Below are 26,006 nucleotides of genomic sequence, written 5' to 3' on the forward strand. Positions count from 1 at the left end.
GGATTCCACCAGCAGCCTCTCACCCACGGGGCCGGAGGGGGACCCCCACTGGCCATGGCGGTCACGGTGTCCAAGTGCTGTGCTGCCGCTGTTGAGTGGGACCCCATGAAGGCCACATCGACGCCAGATCCAGGTGTCGAGGGCGAGGATTGCGCGAGCCTGGCCGCGCCGAGCAAGATTGCCTCGCAGAGTTCCGTGGACACGCGGTCACCGAAAACCCCACCGGTGCTAGAAGGAACCTGCCAGCTGCAAGCCCCGCTTGACCAATGGCGGTTTGGGAGGTGATGGAACCCGCGTTGCTCCCGGGATGGTTGGCTTGGCGAAGGAGGGTACTGAAACCCGGGGGGCGGCTCGACGTACCGAGGCTGGCTAGTGCTGGGCATGTGAAACGTGGCCCTGCGCTGAAACCTGGGCGGACGCGAACTGTGTTCCCAGACCCTGGATGACGAGTTCGGCATGGCGGTCGGTGGGGCTGCTGCCGCCTGCACGGATCCGGATGACAGCTTCGACCTCTTCTGCCTGGCGCTTTCCGTCAGCTCCTGGCCAGGATCGCCTGGGTGTTGGGGGCCCGCAGAACGAAGCTCTGCCGGGAACCTTGCCGAGAGATAAGGGTCTGGTTGGGTAGGCCGCCGGGATCCCAGAAGGTCAGGAACCCTGCGAGAGCCCGCCTGCAAGATGGCGGACGCGTAGCTGTCTCCCATAGGCGATGGCGCTGCATGAGTTGGCTCGTACAGCTGCTGCTCGTATGGCATCTGGCTTCGGAAGCTGGCCGTTGGCATGTCGCCCGCCGCTGCTACAGCCAGCAGTGGAGTGCATGGCGTAGTCGTGAATGGGCCGCCAGGTGTTGGCGGGGGCACAATCCGCAACGCTCGGAGGCGGGGATCCATGGTGTGGTGAGCGCGGTCCTGCCAAGCCACCGGCCGCTGGTCATTCGAGGCTCCGAAGTACCAGTCCTCCATGTTGCGTCGCCTTCGCACTCACAATGATGCGTTCGTTAGCTGTTTGGCACCGAGGACGTTCCGATGAACAGCCAGATGAAATCGATAGCAGAAGCCTCAGGGAAGGCCGAAGTTATGTGGCAGACCACTCTTGTCGGCGTTCCTTTTTGGAATGAGCGATTTTAGCAGAGCCGGCGTAGACGCTGTCCAATCGAACGCTGCCAGCGGTCACGCGCTCGTGGTCTCGTGCAACGCGCTACTTCGTCCTCTTCAAGCTGATACATGCGGTCAAATTTAAGAAGATGTTGTTTCTTTTGTCTTTCGTTTGTTTTTGTTTTTACATTTGCTTCGCAAAGGGAGCCTTTTTATTTTTTGGCATCTCTGCTCTCTGTTTACAGACAAGAAGAGGCATTGCGCCCACCCGAAACTGCGTGGGAGATGGCTTCAACATCACGTCTCTCTGATTGGGCAATCTCAATGTCGCGCCAAATTTGTTTACACTGAGTTACCGTATATAGAGCAAAAACTCGCGGTGGGGTGAGGAAGTCAGCTGCAACTCAGTCGAAAAAGACGAGAGGAAAATTTTCTGTAGTTTGTCGCGTTTTCGCGTGTCGCAGTGTCGTCTTGTCGTATGTTTTCGGGCCGTAATTCTGAAGTTCTATCGTGTGTCGTATTCCTGTCCTAAGTTTGATGTTCTGTCGTGCCGAATCTCTGTCTTGTCTTGACCCTGATGTTCCATCAGTACTTGCGCATGATTTCAATGTTAATGCCCGTCGTGAAGGGTAGTGTAAATTAGTTATTTTTTGACTGCAGGAATGTTTGCCGTTGAGAAAATTGTCTTCGTCGTAATAACAGAATTGTGTGTCGTAACAACAGATGGCTTTGCCGTAACAATTACAGGACTTCTGTTGTCACAGCAAAGTTTCATGTCGTACGACAGGACTTCTTTTTAAGTTTTTGCGGTATTTCTGAAAGTGCGCTTGCAACTACAGACTCGAAAAAAAAAACTAAAAAAGGGAAGGAACGTAACGAATGATGACGAAGCCCCGGCTTTTCCAATGTTCCCCAAGATTTTGTAGCGTAAGCTACACTGGCCGGGTTTGAGTAGTTTCGCGTGGACCTTGAAGGGCCGTACTGCGCAAGCGCGAGGAGCATTGGATTGGATTGGATTGGATTGGATTGGATTGGAAATCCGATCATCGGAGTACGGGTGTGTAGAGAATTGGGTCTGCACATTCGCCGGTCTGCGCATTCCAGAGGAGTGACGTCATAGCCGTGGTAGACGCACTGGCGCCGGCGCGTGCTGAAGGTGCGCCGGAGCAGCTTGATTGCCGTTTCGCGTGGGTCCTAGGGAGCCGTGCTGCGCATGCGCGAGGAGCAGTGACTGGACTGGACCGGACTGGACCGGACTGGACCGGACTGGACTGGACTGGACTGGATTGGATTGTATTGGATTGAAAATCATTTTAGCAGCAGTAAGCATGACAATCAGCTAATCCTAGACAACCAGGAAACCTAAGAATAACCAGCTGAATCTTAGCTTACGCTACGTATATCTTGGCATAGCCGAGCTAAGCCACTGCTAATTTTTTAAAGACGATTGTCTTAGCTACTTAAATGCGATAAATTTGACCTGTCTGTCTGTCTGTCTGTCTGTCTGTCTGTCTGTCTGTCTGTCTGTCTGTCTGTCTGTCTGTCTGTCTGTCTGTCTGTCTGTCTGTCTGTCTGTCTGTCTGTCTGTCCCTCGATTCAGTCTCCCGGCCAAAAATTAGAATGAGTTAAAGTTAATTTTCGTGTTAAACTTGTATTCAAAACTGGGGGTTCAAGCGCTGTTTCGAGTAAGAGGCTCCTGCTGCAGTTCTTGCCGGGCTATAGCAAAATTATTGCTCAGGGACTGGCACCCTTCCTACTGCACGAAGATTACAAAAAATACGATGTCTGTACGTGCACATATAATAATGATCCTTATCTTCATCGTGGTTACTGCCCGCTGCATGTACTTGCATTTCAATTTTCACCTTTCGCGCAGAGCTCCTCCGACACAAACAGGCCAAGAAAAGGAGGCATACAAGACACCACTGCACGAGGAATGCTCACAGATCTTCCCCCTTAAATCTGCACCACAATGAAATCTTCATCAATAAACTAGTTGGCAACGCATCATATACTGTATTTTCGCGCGTATAACTCGGCTCTGCACATAATCCGCACCCACAATTTCAGCCCTCTGGAAAAGAAAAAAAACCCTCGCGCATTGCCCGCACACTTGATACAGGAAAGGCTGCACCAAAGCTAATGCTCAAACAACACATCACATACTATGCAGACAGAAAAAAGCGTATATTTAGCAAGTAGAATACACTGACTGCAAGGCGAAAGTCACAATTCACTAATAAAATTCAATTGTTAGAGTGCGCTCGTTCTTGTTTTTTTTTTCCCTGTTCTTGTATATTTTGCGGAATCGCTGCCATGGAAGGTTTAGTCAGTGTAGCTGCACAACGCGCATTGCCGTGAAGCTGCACTAAAGGAAAACCCAGCTTATTATCCGCCCCCCTACTTCGCCACTGAATTTTCAGCCTTTTTTGGTGCGGGTTACACGCGAGAAAATACGGTACTCCGCACTTCGTCAGCTGTCGCTTTGCATTCATATGACACACAGAATCGACACGAACGGCTTCAGAGGCTCGATCCCGAGCAAAAGTCACCTGCGCTACTAGCGCAGGTGAGCCAGAAGCAGCGCTACGCTCCTGGACTTCGCAGAAGTCAAGAGACCTTGCTCAAAAGCCTGCGGCTCGGAGTAGCATTGACCCGAGAGTATCGGCACAGCGCACACAATCGAACGCGAGGACAGCCTGGACTGCCTTCTGTGTAGTTGTCCGGAGCCTACTTACCATTAGGTTAGGGTTTGCCCAAGGTATACTAGTGAATGAAAGGACTTTGAGGCAGCATTACTACTACGCTACGACGCTCGCCCACTGTCCGAATAAATTTTTTGGGCTCGTGGGTTGACACCAGGAAGCAAAATCATGCTACACCTTAGCGAATCCTCTGTGGATCCTTACCTCAATGTTCCGAAATTTCACAGACTGCGGAATAATTTATCAGATCTTGTTTTTGATTTTCTTAATATGGACGATAGTCACGTGATGTGAATTGGACTGCAATAATCTGTTTCCACGCCCCTTGGCATGTTAGGCGTTCTAAGCGTACATATTTCATTAATAGATTTCAGGGTCAATTTTCATATACTCTATTTTCATTCTTTTCTCTCCTTGTCCCCCTTACGATTGCCGCAGTGGGAAGTAGCACGCTTAAGATCAGTGCCCTTTTTCAACGAACGTTTACACACACATCTCTCTCTCTCTTTCTTTCTGACTCTACCCCCCCCCCCTCTAAATCCTCCACTAGCACCAGTCTTTGACCTTCAGCTCACTCAAAGGTCACATAAAGTCTTTGACCTAGCTCCCTCACATCGCCTTCCTGTTCTTTTAAAGCGAGGCTTTCCTGGTCTTACTGATGACGGTGTTGTAACCAAAACGCACTCTAGGAAAGCCAACTTTAGATATTGGGAGGGCACATGGCGATGATTAAGATTACGATTATGATGATGATGATTGTGATGAAACAAGGAAAAAGCGACTCTCGTGATGGGAATCGAACCTGGGTCCTTCGTGTTATAAAGCCGACGCCTATCGTATATTCCGCCACTGGGACACGGTCGAAGCGATTTGGATTTCAAACAGTCTAAATGCTTCACTTTGAACGACGAGAGAGAGAGAGAGAGAGAGAGAGAGAGAGAGAGAGAGAGAGAGAGAGAGAGAGAGAGAGAGAGAGAGAGAGAGAGAGAGAGAGAGAGAGAGAGAGAGAGAGAGAGAGAGAGAGAGAGAGAGAGAGAGAGAGAGAAACTTTAATCGCAGTTGAAGTGAGCCTTTTTGTGGTCGGGGTCTTCAGTCCAAGACTCCGTTGGTACGGCCGGCTGTTTTCCCTTTCCGCTAGCAGAAGCTGCGTTTCAGGACAAGAACTCGCCAGCGTACTCTCCCACTGCTCGCGTGAGGGGTTGGGGATGGGAGGAAGATCTGGGTTCAGTTGACATTCCCAGACAATATGGTACAGCGTGCCTGGTGCTTGGCAACGACGATGATTGGAGGGGGAGGGGGGGGGAGGGGGAGCTCAGCTTTTTTGTGAGGGATTATTTTACTGCAGTCTGAGTTTGGGCTTTGACTCGCAGGCAGTTTTAACTTTGACCGTTGAAGCTTTGACTTTGATTGCAGCTCCCTGACTTCGGCACTTCGCCATTGGATTTTCGCAAGCGAGAAAGCTTCGCGTTTCAACCATCGTCGTCGTTAGCCGGAGGGGTTTGAGTTTTTCTTTTTTACCTCCGACGAAATGACAGAGTGCAGACTACCAAACACGTCTAATTTTTCTCTCTTTCTCCTCCTCATTGTACAGACAATACCCGGAAGCTACCGTTCTTGGTCTCGGTATCTCCTTATCGGCGCCTGTCGTTTTGGGTATTGAGGCTTGGCCTTTCGCCACGGAAGTGTCTTTCGGGCCCTTCACGTTTTGTCGTTTTCTGTGTTAATGCAATCGTCCTACCGGTTTTGTTTTTTCTACGGGGACACATTTCGAAAACAGCCCTCCACATCCTCGAAGCCAAGGCTCAGCTATCCGAGATACAAATCGCCTCTTTCTGACCCTCCCCCCCCCCCCCCTTTCCCTTTTAAATCCTCTACCAGCATCGGTCTTTGACCTTCAGCTCACATAAAGGTCTACTGCCTACCTGAGTACCTCGCATCACCTTCCTGTTCTTTTTAAAGCAAAGCTTTCCCTTTAAACAGATTCTGAATGCCTCACTTTGAACAACGACGATGAGGGGGGGAGGGGGGGCTCAGCTTTTTTGTGAGGGATTCTTTTACTGCAGTCTGAGTTTGGGCTTTGACTCGCAGGCAGTTTTCACTCTGACCGTTGAAGTTTTGACTTTGATTGCAGCGCCCTGACTTCGGCACTTCGCCATTGGATTTTTGCAAGCAAGAAAGCTTTGCGTCGTAACCATCGTCCTCATTAGGCGGAGGGGATTTCGCCGGTAATAAGGCGGCCCATGCCGCTGCCAATGGGCATGTACACCGAGAAATTTTCTACAAGGAAGAAGCATCGCCTGCTCTGCTCACGAGACTGATTAAACACGCGGATTTTCTGCCCCACAACAGGCCCAACAAAATAATATTCCCGGCCCCATGCATCCCAAGTTATCTAGACAAAAAGCCAACAGCCTTCGGAGACTACGAGCAAACTCCTATACTCAACTCGCAAAAAAAAGGCCGCGTAGCTGTTTCCTTTTTCTGCGAATGTCGTCAAAAGACGAGTCTTGTGCCATTGCTGCCACGTAAGCCCCTCTCTTCTCTATTTCGCCCACATGTCACGTTTTCCCCTCTCGTCTTGCCTCCTCCTACGATAAACACAGAGGAGGTTTGGTCAGGCCTGCTCAATTTTGCCGCGTTCGACTGCTTGCGCCATCTACTGGAATCTTTCGTTACTGTGAGAACTCCCGGAATGCCGCCACGAGGCACGAGCCGCGGACACGAATGCGTTTTCAATTTTGGGGACCAACAATTGTTTTGAACGCGCCTTTTTTATGCCCTCGCAAAAATCAAGCAGCCATGTACATTTATTTAAAATAACACTGCAAATACACTTATGTATTGATGTTATGTCTCAAATAATACCTATAAAGTTTTCTCTTTGCTGAAAAATGCTGAAAAGTAAAGTGTGTTTCGAGATTTAGTGGTTTGGAAAAGGTTTGCCTGATAAATTTCTTGTTGAAGAACACATACCTTTTGGTCGGGAGACAGACAGACAGACAGACCGACAGATCAAAATTTCCGCGTTTAAGAAGCTAAGACAATCGTCTTAAAAAAACGTGGGGAACAATGGAAAACCCGGAGCTTCGTCATCATTCCTTACGTTCCTTCCCCTTTTTGGTTGTTTTGTTTAAAATCTGCTGGTTGCAAGCTCACTTCCAGGAATACCGCAGAAACATAACAAGAATTCCACAAAAAACTTTGATGTGACAACAGAAGTCCTGTTGTTATACGGCAAAGCAATCTGTTGTGACGACACACATTTCTGTCGTGACGACAACGTCAATTTTCTCAACGGCAAACGTTCCTGCAGTCAAAAGATAACTGTCGTTTACGCTACTCTTCACAACGGGCACGAACATTGAAACCATGCGCAACTACTGATGGAACATCAGGATCACGACAAAACAGCAATTCGGCACGACGGAACATCAAACTTAGGACAGGAATACGACACACGACAGAACATCAGAATTACGGCCCGAAAAATACGACAAGACGACAGTGCGACACGCGAAAACACGACAAACTACAGAAATTTTTCTTGTCGCCTTTTTCGACTGGGTTGCAGCTGACTTGCTCAACCCACCGCGAGTTTTGCTCTATATACGGTAACTCAGTGTAAACAAATTTGGCGCGACATTGAGATTGCCCAATTAGACAGAGACGTGATGTTGAAGCCATCTCACACGCAGTTTCGGATGGCCGTAATGCCTCTTCTTGTCTGTAAACGGAGAGCAGAGATGCCAAAAAAATAAAAAGGCTCCATTTGCGAAGCAAATGTACAAAAAACAAAAACAAAGAAAAGACAAAAGGAACAACATTTACGAAAACTTGACCGCATGTATCAGCTTGAAGAGGACGAAGGAGCGAGTTGCACGAGACCAAGAGCGCGTGGCCGCTGGCAGCGTTCGATTAGACAGCGTCTACGCCGGCTCTGCTTAAATCGCTCATTCCAAAAAGGAACGCCGACAGGAGTGGTCTGCCACATAACCTCGGCCTTCCCTGCTGCTTCTGCTATAGATTTCCGCTTCTGTTCTTCGGAACGTCCTCGGTGCCAAACAGCTAACGAACGCATCATTGTGAGCGCGAAGGCGACGCAACATGGAGGACTGGTACTTCGGAGCCTCGAATGACCAGCGGCCGGTGGCTTGGCAGGACCGCACTCACCACACCATGGATCCCCGCCTCCGAGCGTTGCGGATTGTGCCCCCGCCAACACCTGGCGGCCCATTCACGACTACGCCATGCACTCCACTGCTGGCTGTAGCAGCGGCGGGCGACATGCCAACGGCCAGCTTCCGAAGCCAGATGCCATACGAGCAGCAGCTGTACGAGCCAACTCATGCAGCGCCATCGCCTATGGGAGACAGCTACGCGTCCGCCATCTTGCAGGCGGGCTGTCGCAGGGCGCCTGACCTTCTGGGATCCCAGCGGCCTACCCAAACAGAGCCGTATCTCTCGGCCAGGTTCGCGGCGGAGCTTCGTTGCGCGGGTTCCCAACGCCCAGGCGATCCTGGCCAGGAGCTGACGGAGAGCGCCAGGCAGAACAGATCTAGGCTGTCGTCCGGGACCGTGCAGGCGGCAGCAGCCCCACCGACCGCCATGCCGAACACGACATCCAGGGTCTGGGAACACAGTTCGCGTCCGCCCAGGTTTCAGCGCAGGACCACGTTTCACACGGCCAGCACTAGCCAGCCTCGGTACGTCGAGCCGCCCCCCGGGTTTCAGTACCCTCCTTCGCCAAGCCAACCATCCCGGGAGCAACGCGGCCTTCTCCACTTTCCAAGCCGCTACTGGTCAAGTGGGACTGGCAGTTGCTGGCAGGTTCCTTCTAGCACCGGCGGGGTCTTAGGTGACCGCGTGTCCACGGAACTCTGCGAGGCCATCTTGCTCGGCGCGGCCAGGCTCGCGCAATCCTCGCCCTTGACATCTGGATCTGGCGTCGACGTGCCCTTCATGGGGCCCTACGCAAGAGCGCCAGCTCAGCACTTTGATACCGTGACCGCCATGGCCAGTGGTGGTCCCCCTGCGGCCCCGAGTGCGAGAGGCTACTCGTGGAATCGCCGGCTTGGTGAACCTTGTTTCCAACACCCCATGTACGAGGCGACCAGAGCCGCATCAACAACCACACCGCACCACAGGGCGTTGGAGCATGGCTCGTTTATGGCCCAGTCGCAAGTACCAGCTCCGGATCACTTTCAGGAACAGCGCCGAAATGGGTCCGGCCTGGTTGGCTGGCCTCACCTTTTCGGACACGAGGCTGAAAGTGACAACTTCGGCGTCCACAGAGATTCTATGGCGCCCGAGTCGGCGGAGAGGCCCTGCCGTGTGTGCGGGAAAGTCTACACACCACCGTAGATCGGTCGTTTGTTTGCTTGTGGCCACTACTTCCAAGCCAGCTACCTGTGTTGACGACTCAAGGACTACTGGACAAACCCAATCTGCCGCAAAGGTGCATCTGGTGTGGAAGAGGTGTCAGTGGCCGTGGTTGACAGCTAGCCGGCGCGCGGAAGAAATGTATCGAGTGGACAGTGCGAACTCAGATCACTGGAGTGCGAGCCCATTCGGCTGTCTTTCAACAATTATAATTCGTTGGAAAAATAGTGGGCAAGAAACGTTCAAAATGAACTACATTTTATTAGGATACAGTGTCTTATGCCAATAAATGTCTTCAATATTTCTGACGAAAGTGCTTCTCTGTTCACGTACGAACTATAGACGAAAGTCGCAATAGATTTTTTTTTACATCAACAGTAGTGACGGCTACTGATTAAAGCAAGGACCAAAACAATTTTTGCCTGTTCATTATGGAGGCGATTATCACCGTCGAACTGCGGCGCCGCGTATGATATGCAGAACAAGAACACGAGATGCTATTCGAGGGGCATTGCAGTATGCTACTACCGTAACTTTAAACTCCTTGAACTCGTAGTAATCTCTTGGCTATCACCGTACTTTTATCCCGTACTGTGCCCTGCGGTCAATCAGGCCAGTTGGTAATGCCCACAATGTGATAGCGTAGGCAATTCAAAACGGACGCTAACCGCGCTCAAGAATTTGTATTGAAATTATAGTTCTGACTAAAGGAACGGACAACCGCTTTTTGTAGAGTCCATCTCCTCTAGCCCATATATGAAAGTCAGTGTTTTGTGTAGTTGGGTGACAACAAGGAACTTAAAAATAAATTGGCGGGAATGATTTTAATGCACTAATTTTTTAAATCCGAAAGGTCGCGCCATCTAATGTCGAAACGGGACACTTGTACGTATGCAAATAACTCCGCCTGTGTGATGCGTGATTCAAAAAACAGCTTAAGTGAATAAGAAAGACTGCATCATTAAATCGTTTAGTTGGGGACAAGGTTTTAGAAACCTCTTTCCATCTCACGTAGAGTTAAAAGCATGTTGCCGCACGGCGCACTGTCATGGTTGCCATCATTCACTTTGGCAGCATACGTAAAGCTATACTCGGTGACAACTTAAGAACGGCACCGGAAGTTGCCGCTTTGCCTTATCACCGTAGCCGGATGTTTCTCCGCGCGGCGAAAGTAGGGCGTTACTGGGAATATTTTGAACATGGCGTGAGCCGTTCCCGTGATTTTTTGGACTTAATATGCTTTTAAACGACTCCAGTGACGACAAACAAACTGCGTGAGACAAGGCAGACGATATCAGGCATTCATAGCAAACCCCTTTCAAAACGCGCGCGCACTGACGTCACGGGTCCGGCGCTTTGGCGGAGTGATACACTACATGAGGTGGTGCCGTTCTTGAGTTGTAACCGAGTATAGTATAGATCTAAACATTCCTCTTTTAAACCTGCTAGGCCCCTGTCAGGACAACTGATTTAGTTGAATTCATTCGCGATATAGAGCTTATACTCCACAAAAATCGGTGGTCTGTCTCCACAAAAGGTCACCTCCACGTCACGTGCTCTTGCAGTTTCGAGAGAGAGAGATGAAACTTGATTCCACAGCTCAAGTCCGAGCCGCGGAGCTATCAGTCCTCGGAGGGAGGGGGTGTCCCACGGTCTTCCGACAGTGGCGGGCTTGGCGGAGTTGCAGAAAGAGTTTCAATGTGGGCAGCCAAGAGGGGCCACAGGGCTGCCCGTACGTTTTCGGTGGGAGCGGCCCAGCTAGACCATGAGTAGAGAATATCAAGGGGAAGGGGATGGTCGAAAGAAATATCGAAGGCGAGGTCGCCCGTACAACGCGCCAATATGTATGTTCATTGTCCGGATAGCCACCGCATACCTGACTGTGCGGACGGCCTGGTGACTTCTGTGCGTACGCAGTGGAGGAAGAAATCACAAGTTGAGCTGTGGAACTCTACAACGTAAGACAGTTAAAGTATCCCGCATTGGCGAGATTCACAACATCGGGAGTTCCACGCATACGCTAAATATGCGTAATCATCACAGGAGGTGATGACACCCTCCTGCTATACCTAACCAGACGTTGATATCGACGTAACCGTGCTGGGGCCATTCTACATGGAAAGGGGCAGACGTCGATCTCAGGGCCGTCTAGTGATGACCGCGCTAAAGAATCCGCTTCTTCATTCAGCCATAATTCCTTATGATGACAGACCCATATCAGGCTGATTTTTTTTAAGTGGGAGCGAACCAAAAAACCAAATGTGCGAAGAAGAGCTGAACTTTTGGGGGATATAAAAGTGATGGAAACAGGTAATGAATCGGGCACGATAACGACATTTAATATCTGTTGAGGTAAGTTTTTCAATGCTAGGACTATTTCCATAAACTCAGCATGAAAGATTGTGGTGAAGTCCGGTAGGCTAATCGAAAGCGACCAGTTGAGTTGTGGACTGAAAATCCACACACCCGCTCTCTCCTCAAGTTGAGACGCATCAGTCGATACGACCACGTATGAATTCAAGCTTGCCAGATAGTCGTTCAACAAACCCGTTAGCAACCGTGTAGGCAGCATTTTTGCATTGTTAGGAAAAATGTTATTGAAGGTTAGGGGAACAGGGAGAAGTTTCCAGGACATCGTGATATCCAAAACAAAACACGCAACGCGTTTTCGCTGGGCATCGCGTGCTTTGTATCGAAATGTTTTGTATTGATGCAAATATATCAACGACGTGTACCCACTCTGGTGGCTGGGCCAAGACGCACAAACATCTGATGCTGAAAGATGCTTAAAGAAAGCGAACTGAACTAGGTGCAAATGAAAGTGAGAAAATTTGGGGAAAAAGAGCGTAAAAATTTTGACAAAAGAAAAAGGAAGCACTGACGTGAAATTTAAAACGAGCTTATTTCAAAGGATATGGTTAACTAATCGTTCCGGAGAATTATTGAGCATGCAGATGCGTCTTGCCAACTGGGTAGACGACCCGTTTAAGAAATAACGCAGTGAATGGCGCGACAATTATTCCAGTGGCAAGAGCTTGATTTGGTTTAACGCGCCATCGCAACGCATGCGATGAGGCGCGCCGTAGTGCAGGGCTCCGGATTAATTTTGACCACCTGGGGATCTTTAACGTGTGTCGAAATCTCGTACCCACGGGCGTTTTTGATGCCGTGGCAAAAGCAAGCCCCAATGACCCGAATGATAAATTATGTGCCGACAGATACTGACGGACTTCGTCAGTTTCGATCAAACTATCAAAACAGCGAAGTTGTTGATGCTGGCCGTAATGTGTGCGGTGTGCGGCGTCATCACGAAACTTGGTCATAGGTACTCCTACCTTTTACCTCACACGTGAGCACGCGCCTCCCGAGGAGCGCGCGGCGTCGTCCACGCTTGCGCCTGGCGCTTGCAAAAAAAAAATACCAAGAAAACAGCTCACGTGCGTCCGCGCCTCAAGGGAGAAGCAGAGACAGCTCGCTCTACAGACGCCCAGTTCGCGAACCCGGTTGCCGCCGGTTCTAGCGCGTGCTGACGCGTTCCACTTGGCAGAAATGCGAAAGCTTGCGGACAAAACGTTCCGGGCCCGCCAGTAATGCACAAGGAGGACGACGATGTAGATGGTTATGACGATGACTACTACTACCATAGTGAAAAGCGACGACGGAGCATGTAAATAAGCAATTTCAAACCCAATGCAATGCGTGGTGGGGTGTCCTTTAGTGTTCACGTATAAAGAAACCCTCCAGTTTCGCTATGGTTCAAGTCTTGCGCGACTTGGTGCTACAGCTTCGCTAATTTTTCTTACAAAATTCTCTTAGATGATTGCAGCGTTTTTATTTTACTTCGAATTGTGACGTTTTCGTTTTCTTGTCCCATTTAGTTCCCGTATTATCTACTGAAGCCCAAATTATCTTTACCAATCTCTCATACGGGTGTGAGCCTTAGATAAGAAGGAAAACAGCAAATTTAACTCGCAAAGCTTAGAATAAAAACGCAAATGTCTGAGCATAAAAGTAAACGTTAAAAACTGTAGAAAGAAGGGACAAATATTCGGCAATAAAACCGTGTTTTCGTACTAGAAGAAGATGAAGAAGAACTGGCGCTTCGCACGAGACCACGAGCGCATGGGCTGGCAGAGCCCGATTGGACCACGTACACTCCGGCCTCGCTGACGTCCTCCTCTCTACAAGCACTGAAGGTGATTCCAGAAAGGAACAACAGTGAGTGGAATCCCTCACGGCGCATCAGCTGTCCACATCCCGCTTCTTCTGGTCGTCGCCGATCTCAGCAGGCCGTTCGTCGCTACATCCTGGGTGCCAAACCGCTCGCGGAATTCTTCGAGCACCGTTAGCATCCGATCATCATCAACGGCCGCTCCCTTGTCTGCCCCCCCGCTCGCGAAACCGGCCAATGGCGCCATCAGAGATTCATCTCCCGGCCACCCCGGGCGGTACACTCACGATGCCGGGTATTCCACCGTCGGCAGCAGCAGCGGGTGACACGTCCCCCGTCGGCTTCCCAAGCCCAGTCTTCTTCGAACCTCCTGCCGCTGTGTCTTCAGCCGTGGGAGACAGTCTCGCGGCGCCCATCTCGCCGAAGGACTCCGCCGGGGAGTGCGACTTTCTGGGACCTCGGCAGCCTACCTGTCCAGAACCAGACAAACTTGCGGTCGTGCTCCCCAAGGCACTTCGGCGTAAGTTCCAACACCTGTACGACTCTGGCCACAAAGTAAGGAAGAGGTCAAGTCGGAAGGGATCGAAGGTGCCACCCGGGAACGCGGAGACGGCAGCGGCCCCACCGGTCGCCGCGAAGATCTTTGCGCCCGAGGATTTGCATAACGGCTCACACCGGCCAGCGCTGCAACGGCGCCCCGTAGATTACCCGCTGCGAACAACACCCTGTGCTCCTACCACACGGCCACGGCCAGCCTGCATCGGTACATCGCCCTCCCCCCCAGTGTCTAAGTACGCTAAGCGGCCAAGCCAACCGTCCCGGAATCAACGTGAGCGGATCAAGAGCGACTTGTGTTTTCTGCAAGAGGTAGACCGCAAGTTCTTCCGGGAGGACCTCGAAACCGCTCTTGGATTCTGCGGCTACTGACTGCATGTATGTGGATTCGAATTCGCAGCGTTACGGTGGGATAACAGGGCAGAGCAGCCGAATGCCCAGTCTGTGCACGCGAAAGTCACCCGACACCACGCCGAAGCATTATAACAATACGAACAGGGACACTCTTACCAATGTGGGTTCTTGAAGGAAATATGCAAGAACGTTTACAAATAAATTACTTGATATCATAATGTGTGTACGCTGAATTTTTCGAAGTGTATATTCTGGGAAGGACTGTAAGCAGCGTATTAGAATGGGCTGGCGCAAGAGTAAACGTAGGATTTATTTGGGAGGGGCGTCTGATAAAGACGTCAACCAGAAAGTGAAAATATACACAGACTAGCAGACGAAGGTGATATGTGTACTATGTTTGAATGAATTTATTAGGAACGCCTTATATGTCTCGTATGAAGGTGGAACTCGTATGAACCCGGTGTCGACACGGATGATGCGAAAACCTTTGAATCAAGGAAGGCCAGAAGCGAACTAAAGTGTGCCAGCTAGCTGCATGAGAGGTGATTAAGGATTACCAAATGTAATCAATTATTTTCTAGTGATAAAAGCAATGTTTATTAAAGTTGAATTAAGGTGGATTAACGTAGGAATTGAAGTGACAAAAATTCCCCGCATTTCCCCGAGGGGAAGAATGTGAAAGTGCGAATGCACGAGTTGAATTTGCGCGGTTCGGTAATGTTCGCGAAAGAGAGATCACACACACACACACACACACACACACACACACACACACACACACACACACACACACACACACACACACACACACACACACACACACACACACACACACACACACACAACTACAAAGAAAGAAAGATGCATTTATTCACAGACACCTATTTGTGTTGTCGTTGTACTTGATTGCTAGAGCGGATCTCAGCTTTGAAATTTCGTGTCAGTACTCCTTTAAGCGGGTGCATTAGCCCTTCTCACGCCCGATTCCTGGCCAATCCCCCACGTGGGTATGTGCCATTTCAGCGGCCAGGCAGCACGCGCCCATCTCCCCCCGTTGCCAAGGAAGACGAGGAGATTCCTGGCCAATCCCCCACGTGGGTATGTGTCATGTCAGCGGCCAGGCAGCGCGCGCCCATCTCCCCCCGTTGCCAAGGAAGACGAGGAGCGCGCGCACCCGCAGCTGTTGCTATGCGGACGGACGGCGGTCACCGGAATTCAGGGTCGCTTATAAAGTGCATTCGCACTTAAAATGAATTAGATGAATTAATGAAGATTGGGATCGTGGGTTAAGGGGTTTGATGAATTAGGGGGGGGGGGTTACGATGTATTAAGGCGGAGCTAAGATGGATAACGGTGGAACTATAGTGGATTACGATGAAAATTACGGTATAATAAGGTGAATTAAGGTAGATTAATGTGGTGATTAAAGCATGATGACATTAAATTACATGGAGCAAGGCAGATTAAGAGGGATAGGGGCAGGATTAACATTGTTTACAGCGCGACCAAGTTTTAAGACGTATATTGATATGTAAATGGAGAATTATTCGCAATAAAATGTGTTAAAGTGGCGTAAGATGGTTTAGTGTGGATAAAAATAAAGGACGGGAAAATTATGTGGATGCTCTGTGGATGTGTTGCAAAAAGTACCCGTCATAACAGTATGCCAGGATTTCGACTTCAAAGGTGTAAAAGGACTTAAGTGTCCCGAGAAATTAATTGAGAGAACAACTCCCTCGGAACATGCGAATAAATTTTTTATAGAATATTTTATTTTCCTCGTTCTTGAGAGTTAATTATTTATTTGTAGTTAATATGTAATATTTTCGGTTAATAGTTATGTATATTATAAATTAATAGCTATGTATTTATGATACGAACTTCGAATCCCTTGAAAAATCATATGGAGGAGGTCGAGATGCAATCTCAGCCCCCCTCCCCCCGAGCAAAATTTCTGGCTACGCCTGAGTTACCAGAGTGCCTGATGTCGTTGCTTTTTAAAACCGTTGCCGCTGGGCGCACGGTTTCCAATATCGGCCTCTTTTGAACTTCAATGTGGCGATGGGACTAGTCAATTTCATTAGGTTATACCGTAGGCTGCACTCAATTGCGCAATAAAAAAGATTCAAAGGTTGATGCAAGCAAAGATTGTTTTAGCACCAATTTCGCTAACGAGAAAGGATACAATGCTATAAATTGCGGGCGTTGAAAGATCGGGCAATGGGTGAGATATATAAAACACCCCTTTCACGGCAATTTTAGTTGGTTACGGTGCAAAACTGTGGAACGCCACAACTACTAGGCGCTTGGCACACTGCAACACACTTTCTACGCCCCATTTTCGCGCTATTTGGATGTGAAAAGGGTAAAGAAAGTTTAGTGTCTAGAAAGGGTGTACATGGGGGGTAAAAAAAATGCGAACGGAGCGCACAGACTCCGACTCATGCTGCACCATCTGGCTGCAGAGTCGGAAAACTGCGCGCATGCGCACTTCTTGGAGAGCGTTTGAGAGTGTGGGCTACATTTATGGGAAATGCTTGATCAAGAAGAGACGCCGGTCATTTCTTTCGAGGCGCCTTTTCACGCTGCGTCGCCACTGAGTAGGATGATCGTTAAAGGGCATCACTATAGCATCACGCTAGCTCCAATTAGCCAGCTGCGCGCTTGGCTCCCGAATGTAGTAGATAACAGGATGCTCAGTGGCGACAGAGCGTAAAAAAAATTGGGCCCATCTCCCCACGAGGGGTACTCGAGTAAATGCGTCGCGTAGGGGGTGAGTGTATTGCGTTAACGTTAGTGTTTGGGGGGTGGTGGTGGGGTGGTAGTGAATGTGTTAGCTATTATTGCTTATTACTATTATTTATTATTATTTCTTTCACATATTAATTATTACTTTAGTGATTTTTCGACTCGAGTCCCCCCTCGTGGAGAGATGGGCCCAATTTTTCTTTTATTTTGTGACGCAAGAAGTGAAGGCAAGGAGTAGGTTGTTGTAAGTCGTTATTTATTTATTTGTTGCTGTTGTCGTTGTATTGGACGCTGAGAACGACGGCTTTGTGGTCGCTAAAGTGTACTGTTAAGGGGTCTTTAAGAAGTGGTCGTGCGTTGCAGCAACTGGTGAAGACGAGATCGATGCAACTGCTGCCGTGTATCAGCAGCTTCTTGACGTAGTTTGAATGAGTCAAGGATATAAGGCGCGTTCGTAGCCCTTGATTCTGTGTCGCTTTTGTGGCGCAGCGGGAAGAGCACCATGTACCTCGCGTTCCGCCCACAGGGTCGTGGGAGCGAAACCATGCGCCGATAATTATGATTTTTTTTTAATATATAGTGTAGGGGGAGGGGTGCGGACGGACAACAACGCTGCACCTGTTGTCGAGAGCGAGGAGGGTACGGGGGAGAGACGCGCATGCGCAGTGAGCGTGTGGACGCCGCCGCCGACGGTCGAGGGACATCGTGCGACTAAAAAACGCTCCGCGTTTAAAAGACGCCGCAAAATAAATGACCAGCGTCACTTCTTTATCCGCATTTATCCAACAGTAGGCTATGCTCTCAAATGCTCTGACAGAACTACGCCTGCGCGCAGTTTACTGGCAGCGCAGCCAGACGGTGCGGCATGCGTCGGAGGCTGTGTGCTCCGTTGATCGTATTTCTTTTAATCCTACACATACCGCCGACTACAAACGGGCACATTCTTCAATCACGTCATCCTACACCATATCGCCCCCACTATCTACCCTTCCCACTGCCAGCACTGCAATACCCCTCTCACCACTTACCATCTAGTATTCTCCTGCCCATACTCACCTAACCCCCTCCCCTCACCCTCCCAGGAGCAGTGGGAGACTGAGCTGACCAGCCCGGACCCAGCCCGCCAGCAGGCCCTGGTCTCCCGGGCTCTCCAGTCAGCGCGGTCACGGGGCCTTCTCAACTAAGGAGGCCTCCCACACCCCTTCCCCTTCCCCTGTTGCTCCAATAAACGTTCACCACCACCACCACCCCTGTAGACAGCTTCATCGCGTGACGAAAAAATAGAACGACAATAGTACTGAACGAAGGAAGGAAGGAAGGAAGGAATACGTTTTGTCGTCCATCGGGATCAGGTATTGGGGGTGGAGGAGGCCCACGGGACCACCGCGACCGCCAGGGCCCGGGAGGTGGTCAGGACTTGGCCTGACTCCCCCGGGTCACGCAACATCTGCTCCCAGTGGTGAGGGGAGGGAACGGGGGAAGGGAAGGGGGGGGGGGGGGGGGGGCGTAAGGGTCTGCGGGGCATTCGCAAAGGAAATGGTAGTGAGTGTCGAGTGCCCCGCAGGCTGGACAGGTAGGGTTGCACCTGTAAAATGATAGCATTTCACGTTTTCGCTTTCAGAATTTCGACCATGGGTCTTCGTCATTGCAGTCAAGCGCGCGGTAACGAAGAACGAATATCAACATTGTTAGCGCGTGCGTCGGGGAATATACATGAATGTCACCCGCTTCACTAAAAATAGAAAAAAAAAAAACGAATTTTCGCAATCGAGAGATGTAACGCTGCTCTCCGCTTGCCTAGCGAGGCAAAAAGCATCGAATTTGCATCCAAAAATGTTCACGCGTAGTTGCTAATTTCGTTTCGAGCTTAGACCAAAACGCTACTTCCGTCCGAACGCAGCCATTAAGTCGCGATCACAACCACGGCGGATGAGGCAGTCGGAGGCCCACATGGCTTCAGGGTCGTCCGGGCTTTCCGCGAGTCTTGGCCTTTTTGGCGCGGGCGGTTGGCAACCATTGATGTCCCTCAGCTGCTCGAGAGCCCGGAGCTTCCTGGTGCAGTGCGATTCAGTCTCAAGATGTTCCACCTTGAACTCATGGTTGAGGAACGACGCTATGCCGCAGTACTCGCACGACAGGTCTACCTCGTCTTCCGCCATTGACTGCTGGTGACTGTCCGCCGATTCCTCCTCAGACGTGGTTCCGGAAGAGTAACAGCTATTGCTCTTGCTCGCAGTTCCTTGGTCTTCCTCTTGCTGTGGATGTTAGCAGAAGAATGTAAAAAAAATTTACAGCCTTTTTACTAATGTGGCGATGGAAGACAAGTGAAGTTGTATTGATAGATAACTATATTTAGTTGTGTCCGGTAATATGGTAATTAGTTAGTTAGTTTGTTTGTTGGTTAGTTAGTTTTTAGTTAGTTGGTTGGTTAGTCAGTTATTATGTTAGTTAGTTATTTAGTTACCTTGTGGGCCTTAGATAGGAAGGAAGTAGTCAAAACACCAAAAATACAATTTCACAGACATCCAAACAACAGAATGAAATAAAAAACATAATAGCGACACAGAAATTGCACCGGAAATTGCAAAGTACCGCACTAAACATTGTCAACAAATACCCAAGATTGCATAACATGACCATATTTAGGCGATATGACATTGTACAGACCGGAACCATCATTGTTGCCGCCTAAACAGAAAAAGAAAGTAAACACGACGCAAATCAAACTTATATTGATGGAATACAGACCCATAAGGATAACTTCCTTAGAAGTAATTCTAAATTCATTTTCGTACAATTTTTTTCGGAGTAGCTTTGATCAAAGAAGAGTTATTTTCAGTCATATTCCCACCGTATGGAGGGCCATGCATTCAATTAACAGCAAACTGGCATTCTGTAACGTTTACAAGTTCACTGTAAACTAATTAATTATGGCAAGTAAATGAAACTCGACGTAATGATAGAGTCGCCTTATAGCCCAGTTTCAGTATGTTTTTTTTTTTAATATCTACATTAGATAGGGCGCTACAGAGCCTTTTATTTCTGGAGCGAGCGGGTGCGATTCCTTGTCAACGCGATCCGATAGAAGCACTTTTTTTTTTTTTTTTGCTCAGAACCTGGCGCACAACGGCGTCGCTGTAAAATGTTACCGCGTAAACTCAAAGGCTGTACTAGGTGTGCGAATAGCCGGCGCAGGTGCGGTGATAGCGCTATTTGTTTACCGGCAACGTTTCAAAGTGCAGCCATTTTTCCTTTTCCTTAGCGGAGTCAAGGACTGGTGAAAACTCTTGTGCGCGAAACATGGATATGCAGCAAATATCTGTCGTTTTGATATATTACGAGATTAGGCAATGAGGGCGATCTCAGAACTTTTCTGATCACTATGTGTAAGCGCTCTGCCCATAGCCTCTTTAAACAAGACCTTGTCAAAGGAATCCCCGAAGGGTATCACATACCACGTGACCACCCATCTTCGTTGGTGCTCTAAACGACGACCGTCGGGGAGTACCAGAGGCACAGTCCTTCACGAGAGAGGAGTAAATGCTACGGAGCTACGAAGGACAGAAAACTACGGGCAGGTGCGAGAAAAGGAAATACCGGCAAATCACAGCTTTATATTCAGAGCCGTGCTCAGGTAACAGCGGAGCTGTTGAAGGTCGAGCCTTTTCGTAAGTCTGCTGTAGGTCATTCGTCACGCACACGGCCGCGCAGAAACTGGTTCCCAGACCCTCCGATAGAGGGCGCCGTGGTCTCTCAGAAGCGGGTTCCTCTTCCACCCGCTAGGGGAGATTTAGGGAAGAGAGCCTCCTACCGCAGACGTTTGGTTGCCGATTGGTCTGCGCGAACCGTATAATTACGCTGCAACGTTGATGCGTATTCCGGCGAGCGCCCGTTGACGTATATATACAGGCCGGCACAAAAGAACCACACCTCCGCTGTTTCAGCCGATTTCACACTTGGTGGAACTGGGTTTAATTTTTGCTAAGAAGCCGTGCTTTTTAAAGAACCGACACTTTTTCAATACTCACCTGATCGACTTCAGAGTCTTCCGTCGAGACCCTGGAAGCGTTGGACATCCGGCTAACCGCGAGTGACCGTCTCCGGCGTTCCAGGGCAACGTCGAGTAGGGAGCTTCCATCGTCGGAGGCCACGACAGCGTCGACGGCGTCTAGTATGTCCAGAAGCTGCTCGATTTCTTTCCGAGCGGCCGCTTTCTTCCGGTGCTCGGGGCTTTCCACGTGGTTGACGTACAGGGAGTAGCGAGTGAACGCCTTGTTGCACTCCGCGCAGAAGAAGCGCCCGGGAACCATCTGCGTGGATTGACTTGGCTCTGTACACTCTTAATCTGGTAACGCACTGGTTTTACTTTGTAAAAGCATGGAGGAAAAGAGCTTAGGAAAGGCCCCGGTGGCCACCGGCGCATCGGGAGAAGTGTGGAGGAAGTCACGTGTTTTTTTCTCATGCTCATCGGGAGTGTTACGAATCGGAAGCCGTCCCCGAATGGGGCTCCGTTGCCTCCGTCATGTGTGGTGGTCAGCGACTAGCAAAAGTTTATGCCTTGGTGATGACGACAAAAAGCCGATGGCAAACTTGACTGGTTCGCTGCATGGTGAGAGGTGCACTTCCATGATACAAAAACGATACCTTACGGGCGAGATTACAGCAGAACTCGACAGGACGACAACATGGCTTCGCTACTGCAAAACGATTGCGAACTATCCACAGCGAGGGTGGTTTTATACAAAACAGCCGTAAAGGCTGCGCGGCTTTCACAATACTACTGTGCACAATGCTACTGTGCACACGGCCCGAAAATAGTACAGATGGTACAGACACACACACACCACTCTCTCCGAGTTCGTGAGGGGCCGGCAGTAGCGGCGCTCGTTGAGTCTGAGAGAGGGGGGAGAGGAGATCTCGGCGGTAAACGTCCGCTTCGCCGGTGCATGTCTCAACACGAAGAACCGTTGGTTTCGTGTTTTGCAACTGCCCCGCCTCGAGTCACCGCTTTTCCGAGGAAGGCGGGCTTTCCGCACAGCACAGGTGCACTACACGAAGCTTGCAGCACGCGCGAACAGGGAAGCCGCGCGCTGAATCGTAACAGCGCTCGGCTGTTATCGTAAAATCGTAACAGCGTAACGGCGTAACAGCGTAACAGCGCGCGGAATCGTAACATCGTAACTGGCAATCGCGCCCTAGCAATGGCGGCGGTATCTGGCCCACCGAGGCCCTCCGTCATTGCGCGGCACAGCTGGTAGCCGATGGTCGGCAGGCGGAGACGAAGCAGACGACAGTGGAGCAGCGAAGGCGGACTAGGTGGCGCGTGCTCGCAAAATACGAGCAAGAAAGGGCGACCTCCGTAAATGACGTTTCCGGATGTGGCGTCACGGCCTCTCTCACACTTCTTTTTCCTTCATGAGTAAAAGCAACTTTTGCTGCGAAGCAGTATGCCTCTAACCAGTCAAAGAAATTTTCGAGTCCGCGTCAAAGAAACTTTCCGGGCTACTACTGGCTACTGGCTACACCCAGGCCACGCAAACAAACTACTGGCCGCGTATCTGTTCCTTTCTTCGCAAATGTCAACAAAAGACGATAGTCTTTGTCGACGTTTGCCAAGTAAATGCCTCCCTTCGCTTTCCCGCTCACCTCTCCTGTTCTTCCTCTTGCGTCACGCTCCACCCAATTGGTTTGCTTAAGGTTCGCTCAAGTCAATTTAAATTTACCGCGTTCCACTGCTCTAGGCCAGGTACCTCGATGCCAGCGATGACGTAAGGCGGCGACGCGCGTGAATCGAGGCGCCCCAGTGCAACGTTTATAGAGCCACGTTGCCCTTCTTCACGTGCGTTCCAAGCGGAACGTGGAACCTATCTTGTAGAACGTTTCGTAAGTGTTTCCGTTTGTTTTTGAAATGCCGCCAGGAGCAATAGTGGCACGGGCGACAGAAGGCGATAAAGTAAATTTTTTGCCGTGGATGTAGCATTTCATTTGCTATCGCAAAATTAAGCATCCATGAATAAAGGAACACCTCAAGTATCACTTATGTATTGATTTTCTGCACCATATTTGCGTAATGTTTTGTTATTATTCAACAATGTTGACAAGCATAAACATTGCCACTGGACTTAGACGCTTAGATTTGGCTGTGGGTACATAAAACTATTTGAAATCATCTGTTTCACTCTGGCCGGCTGGCCGAATCGAGGAACAGACAGACAGGCAGACAGACAGATCAAAATTTCCCCGTCAAGTAGCCCAAAAAAGGCTATCGTCTTGAAAACTTCGCGAGCATGTCAAGGGATTCCTGCAAAGTAAGATGAGGACCCGGCGGGGCGGGAATGTAACTTACTCGTAATTTTTCTACGACGAGTTCACTGGGGTATGGCACGAGTCTCAGTTTATAGCTATGAAGGTTTTTCGCTCGTGTCCGAAAGCACTCTGGCATTTCAAACAATAATACCAATGTTTTGTCACGGCTTTAGTTTTCAGTCGCCATAAGTTCTTTTTTTAGATATATCAGCATAGAATACAATTCGCTTGTGCAGTGAAACAAACCAGACGACAGTCGGTTATTCTAAGTGCGAAACTATTCGACGTACTTGCAGCATTCGCCTTGCAATTTCCTTGTACAAATATAGGGCTTAAGACGAAGCTGTGGTCGTTACTAAACGTTAAAACTTTAATTATGGTTCAATGGTACGCGGGCTACACACGGGGCGTGACCGCAGTGCAAATTAAATGACAATTCGTAAAATACCCTGATGATGACCGATGAACCATCGGCCCTTGCCCATCGAATGCTGGAACCCAGCCGACGAGCGGCCTACCGCAATGCGTAATGATGATGTTCATGCTGATAGGGATGATTGTTGAATTGGCTGTCTAGCCGTAGAATGGGGCCCCAAAATAAGAGAGCAGGTGCGGGTCTACGATGTAAATTACAGAGGTAGGAGTAGGAGTTTGAACACCAATTCGTTTTACAATAATTCATTCTTATTCTACCTACCATTGTTCCTGAAGAAGAAACTGTATGACAGCTGCATCTTACCGGTACTCACCCACGGGGCAGAAATTTGGGGGCTCACTAAGAGGGTTCAACTTGAATTGAGGACGACTCAGCGAGCAATGGAACGGAAGATGATAGGTGTAACATTAAGGGACAAGTAGAGAGCGGAGTGGGTCAGGGAACAAACGCGTGTTAAGGACATCTTAGTAGAAATTAAGAAGAAGAAATGGACATGGGCAGGGCATGTGGGCATGTAATGCGAAGCCAAGATAACCGTTGGTCATTAAGAGTAACAGAGTAGATCCCTAGAGAAGGCAAGCGTGGCAGGGTGCTGCAGAAAGTTAGATGGGCAGACGAGATCAAGAAGTGTGCGGGGATAAATTGGTCGCAGTTAGCCCAGGAACAAGGTAATTGGAGAACTACGGGAAAGGCTTTTGCCCTGCAGTGGGCGTAGAGTGATTATGATGATGATGATGATTCTTATTCTTTTATAGCTTGACAATTAATATTGTCACGCGAAGAAGAGGAAGCAGAGAGCTGTGGGCCCAATTCCCGGTGAAGAAGAAGCTGTGGGCGGTGCGCAGCCCTCACGGACTCTCTCATGGCCGACATCGCGTAAATAGTGTAAATACATCGCCCACCTCTTCCATGCTTAGTCTCATTCGGCCTACTGCCAAGTAACAACATTTCTCATTGAAAACCCGACGAAGTCGGTTCTGTGACAGATACACTGTTTCGTAATACCAGAGAGCTGTGAACCTAGTAACAACACTAAAAAACTTAGGATTACGCCAGTTAGCAGCGCGTAGACTCTGAAAAATGCCATTTTATATGGCAAGAGAAAAATTATTATTGGTAATGTGGCCAGAGAAAATTATTGGCTGGTAATGTGGCCGTTACGAGACGTATCCATAATCCAGTTCTCTGCCCTAATTCGTCAACTGGTGATCCTCATTCGCAGTAGCAACGGAAGGACGGTAGGAGTTGATGCGCTGCAGCACAAGCTTTCGCATCAATTTTCCCTGGTTGGCTGAGCTGAGGAGGTTGCTGCACTTAGTGTTCTGAGGCAGGGTGTGGCCAATTTGCTTCCTTTCAAACAATATTGATTGATTGTTAGGCTTTAATGAGAAAAATGCAAGACTCCCTCGTGGTGCAAGGTGGCAAAAGGGGTATAAAAGAAGGGGGGAAGAGCATACGGATCATTGGTAAGCCATTGGGTTCTTGTATACTGCCCCTGAAATCATAAAACACACTGAGGAGCCCTATGACTATTGTGTAGTTTATGCCCATTCCCACTGAGGAACACTATAACCATTGCACAGTTGTTGTCCAGGAATTGTTGTTGTTGTAGTCCTTTATTAATCCACGAAAGACCTTACGGCCAAAAAATGGGTAGAGGGTAGGAGGGGAACGGAGGAGTGGCTCAGTTGAAGAACTGATGTGTCCATTCAGGACATGCAGGAGTTACGGTGAGACAGCAGAGGTCATGCTAAGGTGTCCAATAACTAAATGAAATCCCGTAGTTATAAGTAAACGCTTCGGATCGGCGGCCCGTTGTCTGCGCGGGCCGTCGTCCTGTATTTGGATATGTCCCCGCTTTCGCTCTTCGCGTGGAGTCCGTCGAGTGCAAGCTCGATCCCGCTCCGCAGTACCCGTCTGTCGGCCACACTCCATTCCAGCGAACTCTGAAGTGGTTGGAACCGCCTCAGACTTAGGTCCTCTTCACAGCAAGTTGGACTCTACGGTTCAGCGTTCCCTTCGAGGCTCCTCGTCTCCCGGAAGCAGCATGACTCTAGCCAGCAGTGTTCCGAGTTTTGTTGTGTGCGACGGGATCAACCACAGTGGAACTATTCTCCCCTACTCTTTCCATGTCTTTCTAATATTTACTTTTCTTTACCCTATCCTACTCTTCCCCACTATATTCACACCAACGCGCTAGGTTGTATGCTGGCGACCTCCCAGACGAGTTCAAAATATTCCCAGTCCATTTCTTTTCCCCC

The 26,006-nt window shown here is 49.5% G+C and overlaps 1 protein-coding gene across 2 annotated transcripts in view; it reads right to left on the reverse strand.

Annotated features, from left to right (window-relative positions):
* Positions 1-21,042: 21,042 nt before the first annotated feature.
* Positions 21,043-26,006, reverse strand: part of LOC144141578 (uncharacterized) — a 229,365-nt gene continuing 224,401 nt past the window's right edge. For both annotated transcript variants that reach the window (XR_013316646.1, XM_077673119.1), the window contains one exon: positions 21,043-21,313. Coding sequence is in view for 1 of the 2 variants with exons in the window: in XM_077673119.1 (XP_077529245.1) it covers positions 21,172-21,313 (142 nt within the window). In the remaining variant the exon portion in view is untranslated. The remainder of the gene's footprint in view (positions 21,314-26,006) is intronic.

This window comes from Haemaphysalis longicornis, unplaced genomic scaffold (genome assembly GCF_048455015.1).
Source record: "Haemaphysalis longicornis isolate Haplotype H1 unplaced genomic scaffold, Haemaphysalis longicornis Haplotype H1 scaffold_6, whole genome shotgun sequence".
Lineage (NCBI taxonomy): Eukaryota > Metazoa > Arthropoda > Arachnida > Ixodida > Ixodidae > Haemaphysalis > Haemaphysalis longicornis.